The 12309-nt window shown below is 37.0% G+C and overlaps 2 protein-coding genes and 1 long non-coding RNA gene across 3 annotated transcripts; 2 read left to right on the top strand and 1 right to left on the bottom strand.

The window, feature by feature from the left end:
- The first annotated feature begins 4366 nt into the window (after positions 1–4366).
- LOC121258726 (protein FAR1-RELATED SEQUENCE 5-like) lies at positions 4367–6283 on the top strand. The gene is made up of 3 exons (XM_041160268.1): positions 4367–5021; positions 5136–5484; positions 5581–6283. The coding sequence occupies exons 1-3, from the start codon at positions 4367–4369 to the stop codon at positions 6281–6283; spliced, it is 1707 nt and encodes a 568-aa protein (XP_041016202.1).
- Positions 6284–6395: 112 nt separating this feature from the next.
- Positions 6396–6767, top strand: LOC121258627. Its single transcript, XR_005939442.1, has 3 exons — positions 6396–6470; positions 6581–6646; positions 6725–6767. It is a non-coding gene; the product is annotated as an uncharacterized LOC121258627 (long non-coding RNA).
- Positions 6768–7764: 997 nt separating this feature from the next.
- Positions 7765–9311, bottom strand: LOC121258613 (LEC14B protein-like). Its single transcript, XM_041160164.1, has 3 exons — positions 8928–9311; positions 8707–8784; positions 7765–7951 (listed from the first exon to the last, which is right to left on the bottom strand). Exons 1-3 carry the CDS (start codon positions 9078–9080, stop codon positions 7874–7876), a joined length of 309 nt encoding a protein of 102 aa, XP_041016098.1. The 5' UTR covers positions 9081–9311; the 3' UTR covers positions 7765–7873.
- Positions 9312–12309: the final 2998 nt, after the last annotated feature.

Here is a 12309-nt window from a genome sequence, read left to right as displayed (position 1 = left end):
GATCCAGAGTCTTCTCCCTCACCATTGCCTCTGTTAGCAATAGAGTCCACCTTCGCGCTGGTTTCTTCGAACCTCTTCATGAGCCTTTCCATGATACTATCGAAATTCGCCATTTGCTGCTCTAGGCGTTCGATTCGAGAATCTGCCATGACCTGCTCTGATGCCAAATTGTTACGAGCCTTGGCGATGGAACGAGTTATGCGAGGTTCAACTGGAAAGGACGCCGGTTCCAGCCTACGTGCCTTACCTATGATGAAATAAAATGCAAGAACAGATGGGTTGATGAGGAACCCGCCTCTTTCAAAACAAGTTTGAATAATAATTTTTCTTGATGATCCCTTCATTCCCTCGTACAATGATATATCCATTACATTATTCAACTTTCCAAAATAACATACGTAATTAAAGCTAAACGTATTATTCCCAAAACAGAGCAAGAGTCAAATGAAAAAGTTTCCTAATGTGCGAGCTCGTCGATCACGTTGATTCATGTTTCACGTTGCCGCTCCTCTTTATTCACTTTCCATACTTAACACCCGTATCATCATCCCATGCACTTCCTTAATTGGCACCCGTATCACAATGCTTGTGCAACTTTGAAGCATAAATAAGCAAAACTTTGTCATTAGTGCTCATTACAAAAACACATAACTTCTAGTTTTAAGGACAGAAGATAAACATAAAATATGAAAAATGAGAAAAGAGCTTATGCAATGCATACATAACTAAGAAAGTTTAAACCAACAAAATAACATGAATGTATGTTAAACTACCAGCAATTAACGTACATTTTAGCTACACTAATGCATTCCATCCAGCAGAATCACCTGGCAGTGACTTCTTTGCAGAAAGTATTCATCATCTTCTTCAATTTATACTGATGGAAGTTACCACAACCTTTTAACAAAACTCAACCTGACAATTTTTGTCCTTGTTTTCTAAACCACTTTTCCCTTAAATTTCTAGAAGGGTTTTGCAAAAGAAACAAAGTCACACGAAAATTCATTTAGGTATCCCTACATCAATAGTAAATCCAACTCTAGACTTTTTGTCGACGGTTAATGTACAACTCAACAATCCTGACTAAAAAAATATTTCTAAAATATTTGCAACGATGTTAACCAAGGCATTGAAGCAAAGAATTTTGATACAGTCCAAACAATATGGTGGATAGACAAGCTCGGTCTATCTCATCTTAGAGAAAAATAAAACAGAATGAACAAACTGAAAATTAAGAACCATGTCTGTCTTGACAATGACTAAACTTTAAATACCTTCTAACATTCTAACGCCATTGACATCTCCTTCCACATATCTTCCAGGCCATTCTCTGCAGCATCAGTCTGACGATTGTCTTCATCGTCTATGCCAACATAAACACCCTTTTCTCCCTTGATTTCGAGCTCAGCACCCGTTTTTCTCTTGATTTCAAGCTCAGCACTTGCTTTTTCTCGTTGAGCTCCACCCTTTTTAGCATTAGCAAGAGGGACACGATAATCCTACCAATAATTGGAAGGACAGGATAAAAATGTTATCAGAACAAAAACTTGCATTAATCACTTGATGTCACTAATAAAGAGCATTAATCACTTGATATATCAGAATATCCCAATCGAGCAACATTTTTACCTCAAGCAAATGCAAAGGGTACAAACACTATTGCAGTAGGTACTGTGTGTAGACACTTCACTGAAGCAATAAGCTTCTTCAAAGCAAAACTGTTGCTTACAAGAGGCATGGTACATCCTACCAACTCATGCAGCATAGTGTGCATGCATGGTAAGACTAAAAAAAGTATATAATCACTTGATATCACTAATAAAGAGCATAAAGTGCTTTTGTAGTTAGTTGCAGTGTATGTCACCCATGTGTGATACATGCTACTATTGAATGGCTGTCCAATTATTTTTCTCTAGCTTTAGCTTTAAGAATTCTTTCGACCTCTTTAGTTTCTCTAGCTAGTTGTATCTGAGCTATACTCCCTGTGTACTTGGATGGTACATTTTGATCATTAATAAAAGTTATCTTACTTGTCATGTGAAGAAATATTTCACTCATATGGTGAATGAATCTAGCTGTCCAACGGTACAATTCGTCTACAGGCAGTCGGCGGTTGCAAACGGCGCATAGTCGGCGCTTAAAATAATATTTTTTAATTGCCACGTCAATTTTAAAAAAAAGAAAAGAAAAAAAAAAAAGAAAACGAAGAAGCAGAAGTGCGGGAAAGATAAAAGAAGCTAGCTTCTTCTTCAAGTTTCTTCCAAAATGACCCGAGCATGGCAAAACTTACCCAGACTTGAAAATGGAAAAAATTTACCCGTAGCCTCCATTTGACACATTGCCCAGAAAGACTTACCCGTAGCCTCTATTTTCCTTTACTTCTTCTTCTTTACACTTCATTTCTTCTCCCTCAATTTCAGGTCTGCAAATCCCTTGTTAATTTTTTTGTTTTTTTTTTTACTTTTCACCTACCATTTAAACCATATCCTCCAACAGGTATATATATATACCGACCCCAAGCTTTGAGGACTTGAACTGGCAAGTTTTCTATGCTCTTAAATTTATGTAAAATTTTAATTTATAGTACTCATGTTAGTTGTGATTATAGATTATTATATGTGTGATTGAATGGTAACAATTTTGGGAAAAAATGGGTTAGGGATCTTGGTTTTGCTATGTAAAACTTGGGTTAATTTCTTCTTCACCGTGTGGTAAGAAATCATAGCTTGGATTGTGCTTTGAATGTATTGGATGAATTTTCTTTCATTTTTTGGTTTGGCCCTGCATGAGCTACTTTCACTTTTACTCCTCACATGGAAAATGCAATATTGCATGACGTCTTATTAAAGAATCTTTACATATTTTTATCAGATTTGCTGCTTGCATTTTTCTTTATTATCTTCATCACTGTAGTACAACGATCTTGTCCATTGTATGAGTCAAAAGAAGAACCTCTGCATACGAGCTCAAAGGAAAAAAGAGTGTTTGGACGAGATAGCTTTAATGATTCATCAAATTGCACTCTCTTTTAATCTGATAGTGGAGAGATATTTCCAACACTATACTAAAATTACTAGGATTGGTTTAATTTGCTGTGTTCTTTCCTTTTTTCTTTTTTAAAAAAAAAAGAGAAATTTTTGCATGCATGTTATGTTCAAGCTGCTGTATATATGGAGGGAGGCTATTCTGGTAAACATATATAATATATAGCTTAAAATAGTACTGATGTGTGTTAAAACAAGCAACGTGTATTCATGTAAACTTGAATGATTTCTGTCAGTTTTTGATATGCTAATTAAGGGGACACACATTAAGCATTAATGTTTTCGAATTTACTTTTTAGCATTGGCACATGCCCGCCACAGGTAGTTACCAAAATCTCTACAAATTATCTTTTCATCTGGATGATTGCCAACTTCTGTAGTAGAATTATTTAACTGTCCTGATATGGTTGTCTACATGAAATAATTAGTTCTGGAAGTAAAATAAATGTTTGAATTGTTGCAAAAAGTTAAAAAAAGCCGTTATTTTTCAAACATGTTGAATTCTTTGATCTTTTTTGCTTCAATAAAAATGGTTGTACAATTTTTTTTTTAATGCAACATGTCAGCATGGAAAAAAGAAAAGAAAAACCATCTCTCTCAACACCATGTAGCTCAAATCCCCCAATCGCGGTATGTTATATGATTCTTAATATTTGTTAGGAATTTGTCAACCTTGTACTTGCTAATTATCATTATTATTGTTATGTTAGGACATCCCAACAACTGCTCCAAACTTTCCAAATTACATGTACAGTTACAGACCAGGGCCTGCATGGTCAACGACTTTTATCACATATCCAAATGCATACCAATATCCAAGCAACATTCAGATGGTGATGCAACTTCGTTGTTTTTTTTTTCTTTCTTTCTGTTTTTTGGAAGTTTAATTGCGTTCTTTTTTAGCAGAATACTAGTTACCCATTTCAATATGGGATGAGACCTCCGACTCCTCCCATGGCTACAAGCTCCGAAACGACCAAAAGATTCCAAGAGGATACACCTGGGTGTAGGGAAATTGAAGCGTCATGTTCCTCCTCTAGGGTTCATGAAAAAGGTGAAGAGGATAGGCCAGATTCAGGGGAAACTGGCGATGGCACTGCCGAGACACCTCCGTTAGACCGAATGGATGGTGGTGATATGATTGAGGAGCCAAAAGCGGGAATGGAGTTTGATTCTTTTGAGGAATTAATGAGCTATTATAAGCTATATGAGAAGAAATGTGAGTTTGGATCCATGACACAAAGGAGTGAAAGGGATGAAAAAGGGAGTGTCGGATATATCACTCTTGGTTGTGCCCGTGGGGGAAAGCTTGGAATAGGACAATGAATGTCACCAAACCATGCTCGACAGGAAAGACTGACTGTAAGGCAATGATTAATGCCTTAAAAGTTGAGGAAAAGATACAGTTGACCACAGTTCATAATACCCACAATCACAGACTGAGTCTACAGAAATCTTGCTTCTTCCGGTGTAATCGCGAAGTTAGTGAGACTGTAAAAAGGGTACTAGATACTAACGACCTAGCTGACATTCGAATGAACAAGAGTTTCAGATCTCTTGTGGTGGGTGTAGGAAGATTTGAAAACCTCCCATTTTTAGAAAAAAATTGTCATAATTACATCGATAAGGCAAGACATCTACGAGTTGGAGCAGGTGGTGCTGGAGTGCTTCGAGACTATTTTTGTAGGATGCAGTACAAGAACCCCGGATTCTTTTCCTTGATGGATTTAGATGATGATGGGAGGTTAAAGAATGTCTTTTGGGCAGATCCACGTAGTAGGGCAGCTTATCAACATTTTGGTGATGTGGTAACATTTAACACCTCGTACTTAACAAACAGATACGGGATGCCCTTTGCTCCCTTTGTTGGTGTAAGCCATCATGGGCAGTCGATTCTCTTGGGAGCAGGGTTAATTTCCAGTGAGGACACAAAGACTTTTATATGGTCATTTCAGACTTGGCTGCAATGTATGGATGGTATAGCCCTGCCAGCTATTATTAATGACCAAGACAGAGTAATGAAAAATGCAATTGTTATTGTATTTCCAAAAAGTTGACATAGATTTTGCCTCTGGCATATACTGAAAAAAGTCTCCGAGAAGCTTGGCTCCCATCATGCCTACAAAAGTGGCCTGAAAACTCAGCTGATGAAATGTGTGTATGACACTCAAACTATTGAAGAGTTTGAGAAATCGTGGGAAGAGTTAATTAGCACGTACAACTTGCAAGAGAATGTCTGGTTGCAAAGTTTGTACGTTGAGCGCACACATTGGGTACCGGTATTTCTGAAGGAGTATTTTTGGGCTGGCATGAGTACAACACAACGGAGGGAAAGCATGAATACATTTTTTGATGGATATGTTCATGCGAAGACAAACTTGAAGGAGTTTGTTGACCAGTTTGACAATGCCTTGAGAAAGAAAATCGAGAATGAAATCAGGTCGGACTTCCACTCATTTAGCGTTACAATTCCATGCATATCTAGATCTCCAATCGAGAAGAGATTTTAAGAGTTGTACACGAATGCAAAATTCAGGGAAGTTCAACAGCAAGTTATGGGTGTACTCGATATGGATCCATCTCTACTTAGACGGGATGGTGTGAAGAAGACCTACCTGGTAGAAGATGAAATTTCTGTCGAGGAGTTCACGAAACATGTTACATATTATGTGGACCTTAATGAGGAAGACTGCGAAGTTAAGTGTTCATGTGAGTTATTTCAGATGAAGGGGATACTGTGTAGGCATGTCTTGGCCATATTCAAATGTAACGAGATAAAGTACTTGCCAGATAGGTACATTTTAGATCGATGGAGGAAAGATATCAAACAGAGATACACGTTAATCCAGAGAATCTATGACATAGGAAATCAAAGGGAATTTACTAACAGATATTCAAGTCTGTTGAATATTTATTATCGGATGATTACTCATACAGCAGATTCAAAAGAGCATACTGAAGATGCAAGTACGAAGTTATATGCAATGATTGATTTATATCATGGCATCCAAGAACCCCTTTCAATGACCCAAACAAATTCTAATGTTGGTTTAACTACAAAGGACACAACTACAGTTGGTAGTTCGCAGCAAGTACTCAGTCCACGAGTTGTGCACGGAAAAGGCAGACCCCCATCTCTGAGGAGTGTATCCAGGATGGAGCAAGAAATGCGGAAAGTTAAAGTAAGGACGAAGAAATCAAATGTAAAGGGAAAATGTAAAGAGTTTCGATATCTTTAATAATAATAATATTTGCCACATACATGTTTATTTGGGTTGATTTATTTATGCAAATATTGTACTAATATAGAGTTTTTATTTGTTACTTGATTATTAGCGAGATGAAGGAGATACGTCAGCCCAAAACACATATAGGAATTTATTTGGCCCATCTGAGATAGATCTTGCTGCTGAAGAAAACGTGCAGGTATACATATTTTTGTTGCAAAATTGCTGCCTTACTTGGACAAGTATTTGCCACATACATGCGATAGACTTATATTTGCCATTTTGTTGTTGTTATCTATGTATCACTAGACTGTTCCAGTCAGCTCAGCTTTTGATATTAGTGGATTCCAAAATATGGTTGGGAGTCAAGAAAGTGTAATATTTCTAAACTTTTGATATTTTTAATATCACCAAATTGATGTCACATTAATATTTGTTATTTATTCTTTACAGATGCAACTTGGAGTAGATGGATCACAAGCTTTGCCCAAATGATATGGTTGAATTTTAAATATATTGGTAGGAAGAAAGAATAACACAAGTGGAAGTTGTAATTATTTTTGTGGGAAGGAAAGCTTGGCAAGTTATAGTTTTTGTAGGTACATGTTTGTGGGAAGAAAGAATGACACAAGTTGTAGTTGTAATTATTTTTGTGGGAAGGAAAGCTTGGCAAGTTATAGTTTTTGTAGGTACATTTTTGTGGGAAGAAAGCCTTCCAAGTTGAAAATTGTATTTTTTTTTCTTGGGATGAAAGCTTGCAAGAGTACTATTCTAATTGTTGTAATCACTTTTGTGGGAAAAAAGCATGACACAAGTGAAAATTGTAATTTATTTGTGTGGGAAGAAAGATATGCAAGTTATAGGTACATTTTGAATTGTTGTGATGATGCACCAATTTTGAGTGGAAAGTTTGATTAGCAAGAATTGCATATTCATAGTGATGAAAGGGCTCTTCGGTTTTGAGAATTTTTAGCCAGTTAATTTAGGTTGATTTTTTCCACTTTGCCTATTCTACATGGCTTATGATCTTTTCTAATTTGCTGCAATATAGAACTGTTGGACGTGCATTTTCATGGACGCAAGTTGAGGATGTTTCTACTTCACTTGGATATCACTAATTAGGCCTATACTTTTGGCTGCTTGGTGTATGTGAGAAAGTCAACCTAAAAAGTTTGTTTAGGTGATGACATTACCTGCTTATGCACCAGTTTGTTTATGCACCAGTTTTGGCTCTTGATTGAATAAGTTTGTTTTGAAAGGAATTGACATTACCTGCTTATGCTTTTGTATCAATGTGATTTTACTAAAAATATACAGGACTGTCAAGGAGGATGATACTCACAATTTTATTAACTAAGTCCCTATGGTTGAACTATAGCAAAATCCATCATAATGACCAAAAACTATACTTGTAAAGCAATAATATACATACAAATTGTCTTTTGGAAGGTCCCAAATATGCAATATACGAGTACATTGAGAGTTCCTTTGCCAGGTGATAGTAATAATATACAAATCACCTTCCAAAAGCTTATTTGCTTCAAGATCATAAACAAAAATAGAGTCATCACTACTTCCAGCAACAACTTCTCGTCCATCTGTTCAAAATTTGACAGAGAAGATTCCAAAAGAGTATCCTCCATCATCATCAGCAGAAAAATCCAAACCTTCATGGATCTCCTGTACATAACATATAGGTTCCAAATGTCAAGCAAGAATTATGGAGAGGGGAATGGAGGGATGAAGAAACTGTTGTCAAGGAGTATGGTGATTTGAGAAGAGTAAAGCCTCCTCGGGCAAAAACAGCAAATACATATACTATTTCCTGCCTAAAAGGGTACAACAATGAACAAAAAGGGTGACCGATGTTTTTAACAATTGCCATGTGATTCATAACAATAAATTTTTCCTTCCATTTTCTTTTCATACAATGCATGCACTTTCAAACAAATAAATGCAATCATCCAAAGCAATGGTTTGTTTAATAGTTTATATCACTCGTGACATCTTTGCTAGTGCATGCACAGGCAACTTCTCAAAACAATTGGTTATACAGCCTAGTAGAGTTCTGTATTGATATTGTCAAACCATGCACGTATCTTCATGGATATAAACTTGCATTTAATTTCCAAATTTGTATAGCCAATGAATCCTATCTCTTGTTTTAATAGTTCAAAAATCTTTAATCATATGAATCTTTTACTGCCTCATTTCAAGATCCTAAATAGCTCTGACTTATTTTTCATTTCATGGCTCCAAATACAAGTGCGCGAAAGAGTTTCATGCAAAGCTAATATAAGTCCATAGGATTGTCATAAGAAAAGAAGCAAATGGTATCAACTAATAGGCATGATATTCTAGTACTCCACAGTGTAACGTGCATTAACACAGTAATTACAAAATCTAATGAAATTGGAACACAACTAGCTTCATACCGTAATATTTTCTAGAGACTCTGTTTCAGGGGACCCAACATTAACAATATGGACAATAGGTGACATACTAGCATAAACCTGCAATATCAGAACATAAATTGATTAACCAATTACAGCAATGAAGAGACATTGGATCATGCTCAACAAGTTTAGAAACCATGTGTGTGTGTCTAGATATATACACGAGTTTCAAATTTAAGGGCCAAAATATAGGGACATACAAGATGGCGTTGATCTGGCGAAATTGATGGTGTTGATCTGTTAGTGTCTTCATGGATGGTATTCCCCCCATCGCAGAGGTCTGCTTCTATATCTAGTCTACTCATTGCATAACCCATTTTATTAACTGCAGCCTCGCCGGTTGTAACATGCATTTTAGTTTAGACAACTGCGAATATGTTATTGCACATAATCATATACTATACTATTGCAGCCTCATATCACCTCCATTTGTTTTAGAATGTCAGTCCTGCCAACAAGGAAAAAAGTAGTTCCAGTCTCTTAGGCCACTCATTTGAAACAAAAAACTCATAAAAACACAGATTCTACTAATTAATATATTACCTTTTCACATAAATGTAGGGAAAAAAATAATAAACAATCCTATAGTGTATCAAAGGTATATTTACTCATCTAAACTGAATAACATGTGGAGTGAACACATCTCTCTCTCTCTCTCTCACCCGTCTCCCTAAAAGCTCTCGTTACTGTTCTGGCTCGAGGGGGTGGGAGCTTCAGCTCCTCCCCCCTCCCTCCTTCTCTCCCCACCCCCGTCCCTTCTGTGTAGAGCTCTATTTTTAATTTTGTGTTTTGCAGGCTAGATAAGGGAGAATCGCGGATCTGGTACTTCCGGCGACCATAGATCAGCACGCGCCTCTCCATGGCGTTGGCTAGCCGCCGATCTTCAAGACTATCGAAGGTAGCACCAAACGGAGCGGCGAGTTGCTCGCATGAGCGGCGAAAAGAATTGGAGGCGTTCGGCGAGTGGCTTCCTCGCGCCGCCGGGAGGCCCTCTGCCGGCGCCACGCATGGCATCGCTGGGGTCTGTGAGTCCGGAACCTCCTAGATGGTCGTCGGTTTTCTCCCAGGGTGGCGCGTGTACTACATGCGCCTCCGCAGTCGCTTGGAGCTTTGTGTTTTTCTGTTGTTACAGTTGTTTTCTTATGTAATTTTTGAGTCCTGTAAAAAAAAAAAATCCAAAAATTTTGTCCCTTCGGACCTTTTCTGATAGGTGTGATCCCCCATCTCCGCTTAGGCGGTGTATGGGGTTGGTGCACCTTACTTCGCGTAGTCGGGGTATGGGTTTTGTCCCTTAGTTACTGTTTACTCTGTCGGGGACAGAGATATGCACGACGGATCTCTTAGACTTAGTTCTTTAGAGTTCTGTCGTCTGGGCTAGACCATGTTAGCCACGAAAGTGTGCTGGGGAGCTATTAACATATGTAACTAACTTGTTTTAAGTCAAAGTTGTATGTCCTCTTTTATGAATGAAACGTGATCCCTTATTATAAAAATAAAAAAAAACTGAATAACATGTGGATGCTAATACCCAAAGGTCCATAAATTTTATACATTTGTTTGGTCTACTAAAAAATAACCTTATTCTGCCGGCTTTCTTTTACTTTAGAAAGATGGCACTATATGTTATGTACTCACTTCTCCGTTTATTTTATTCTATACCTGCTAATTGAGCTTGATAAATCTGTCACCTCAGCTCGTGTACATCGGAGAAAAATACCAATTTACACGGGAAGCAATCTTCAATTCTAATATATTTTTTTTCACCTACCATAATATAGAAAGTCAACTCAACCAAGCTATAATCCCCACTGACAGGACCGGACCAAAATGAAATGGGAAATACCTTTTGATAATAGAAAGAAAATAGATATCTACCACACCTTCAAACCAAAGAATGAAAATACCATTCAGTAATACAAAGAGAAAGAACCTAAAAAACCCTAACAGTTTGTAGATAAAAAAAAAAAAAATACACATTTTATAGATAAAAAAATCCTAAGAGAAAATTATGGAATGTTAATAGAAAATATACCCATTTAAATAGAACCTCGGATTTGTGGTAGCAGACATCGAAAATGAAGTTGCGTGTCGGAAGTGGAGCTGCGTGCCGAAAATTCAAAAGTTAGGATTTTTCGGGATGAAGGGAAACGAAGAACTTAGGATTTTTCGGGATGAAGGGGAAGGGGCTCTTCCCAGATGAAGAAGACGAAGGGAGGATGATGAGGGATTGCTACCTTCGGTAGGAGACGTGGCTGAGGGAAGGAGGAATCGAAGGCTTCGCTCGTGTGGGTGGTCTTAGACTTTCAATCTCGACACTAAGGGAGGCCGTAAGTGGTGGCTTTGAGTGGAGGGACGTGGAGGGGTCAAAGAAAGAGGTCTCGTGAGGAGTAGAGAGGGAGGGAAGTCGGGAGGAAGAAAAATCGCAGAGAGGGAAACTTGTTTCGTCTGAAACATGAGGATGAGGGAAACAGAAAATCAAACAAATCAAAACGGTGCATTTCGTTTAATTGCCACATCAGCAGCCGCTTGCGCGGTGCTTCCCCCAGGTGACTGAACTAATTGTTTTCCCTATTTTAATTATGTTTACATAAATCTTTTAAGCAATTTAAATTGTTATTAAGTAAAGATTTTTTTTTCAAGAGTAAACGATAATGATGTAATTTTATTTTTAAACATTTTAGATATGATCTAGTTTATTAAATAAAAGTTGTTGTTTAATTTAAAATATTTTGGTATATGATCTAGTATTAAATTTTGTAGTTTGATTACACTAGTAAATAAGTTAGGTTTGAATGTTTTAGTCAGAGTTATTAAGTGGACACTGATGAATTTAGAGAGTGATGGTATTTTAGAGTTAAGAGAAATTTTAGGTTCTTTTTTTAGGTATTAAACTAGGCATTTCAGGTGTAATTACGAAGTAACTGTTCAATTGAAGATTTATTCAAGTTGCATGATTATTTTATAGGTGACGATTGATTTTTGTTCAGTACTGTTGTGGAAAATTCTGATAAGCTAAGAAGTTCAGGTAAGCGGGGTTCCTATGCTAGACTTTGCATAACATAAAAATGAACTGATGTTGATTTATGAAAAAGTGCATAATAAGTTTTGAAAGAAATGTGAAAATAACCTCAGTTATTTATTCTTCATTACACATTGAACTCTGATGAAAGAGAGAACATTTTTTGTCATGACTGGTGTAGACATGAGCTTATTTTTGGCATTCTATTTTTGACCTATGCAAAAAGAGTGAATATGAAAATTAGTACTTAATTATGTAAATATGATTTGGATTTGCTTTGATTATGAAAATGATATGATTTTTGGATAAGATGTGATTTCTGAAAAGCTTTGGCATGACTCTCTGATTCTGAATTTGATTCTGTTTCCACTCTGTTCAGTTACGGCCTTGCTACGGGTTATAATAGTGGATACGGCCTAACCACGGGTAACAATAGTGGATACAGCCCAACCATGGGTAATAATAGTGGATACGGCCCAACCACGTGTTATAATAGTGGATACGGCCTTGCCACGGGTTATAGTAGTGGTCTCTGTTTTGAGTGCACACCTTGGTGACAAAGT

This window comes from Juglans microcarpa x Juglans regia, chromosome 3S, assembly GCF_004785595.1.
Source record: "Juglans microcarpa x Juglans regia isolate MS1-56 chromosome 3S, Jm3101_v1.0, whole genome shotgun sequence".
In the NCBI taxonomy this organism is placed as follows: domain Eukaryota; kingdom Viridiplantae; phylum Streptophyta; class Magnoliopsida; order Fagales; family Juglandaceae; genus Juglans; species Juglans microcarpa x Juglans regia.
This window is presented reverse-complemented; position numbering and strand designations above follow the sequence as displayed.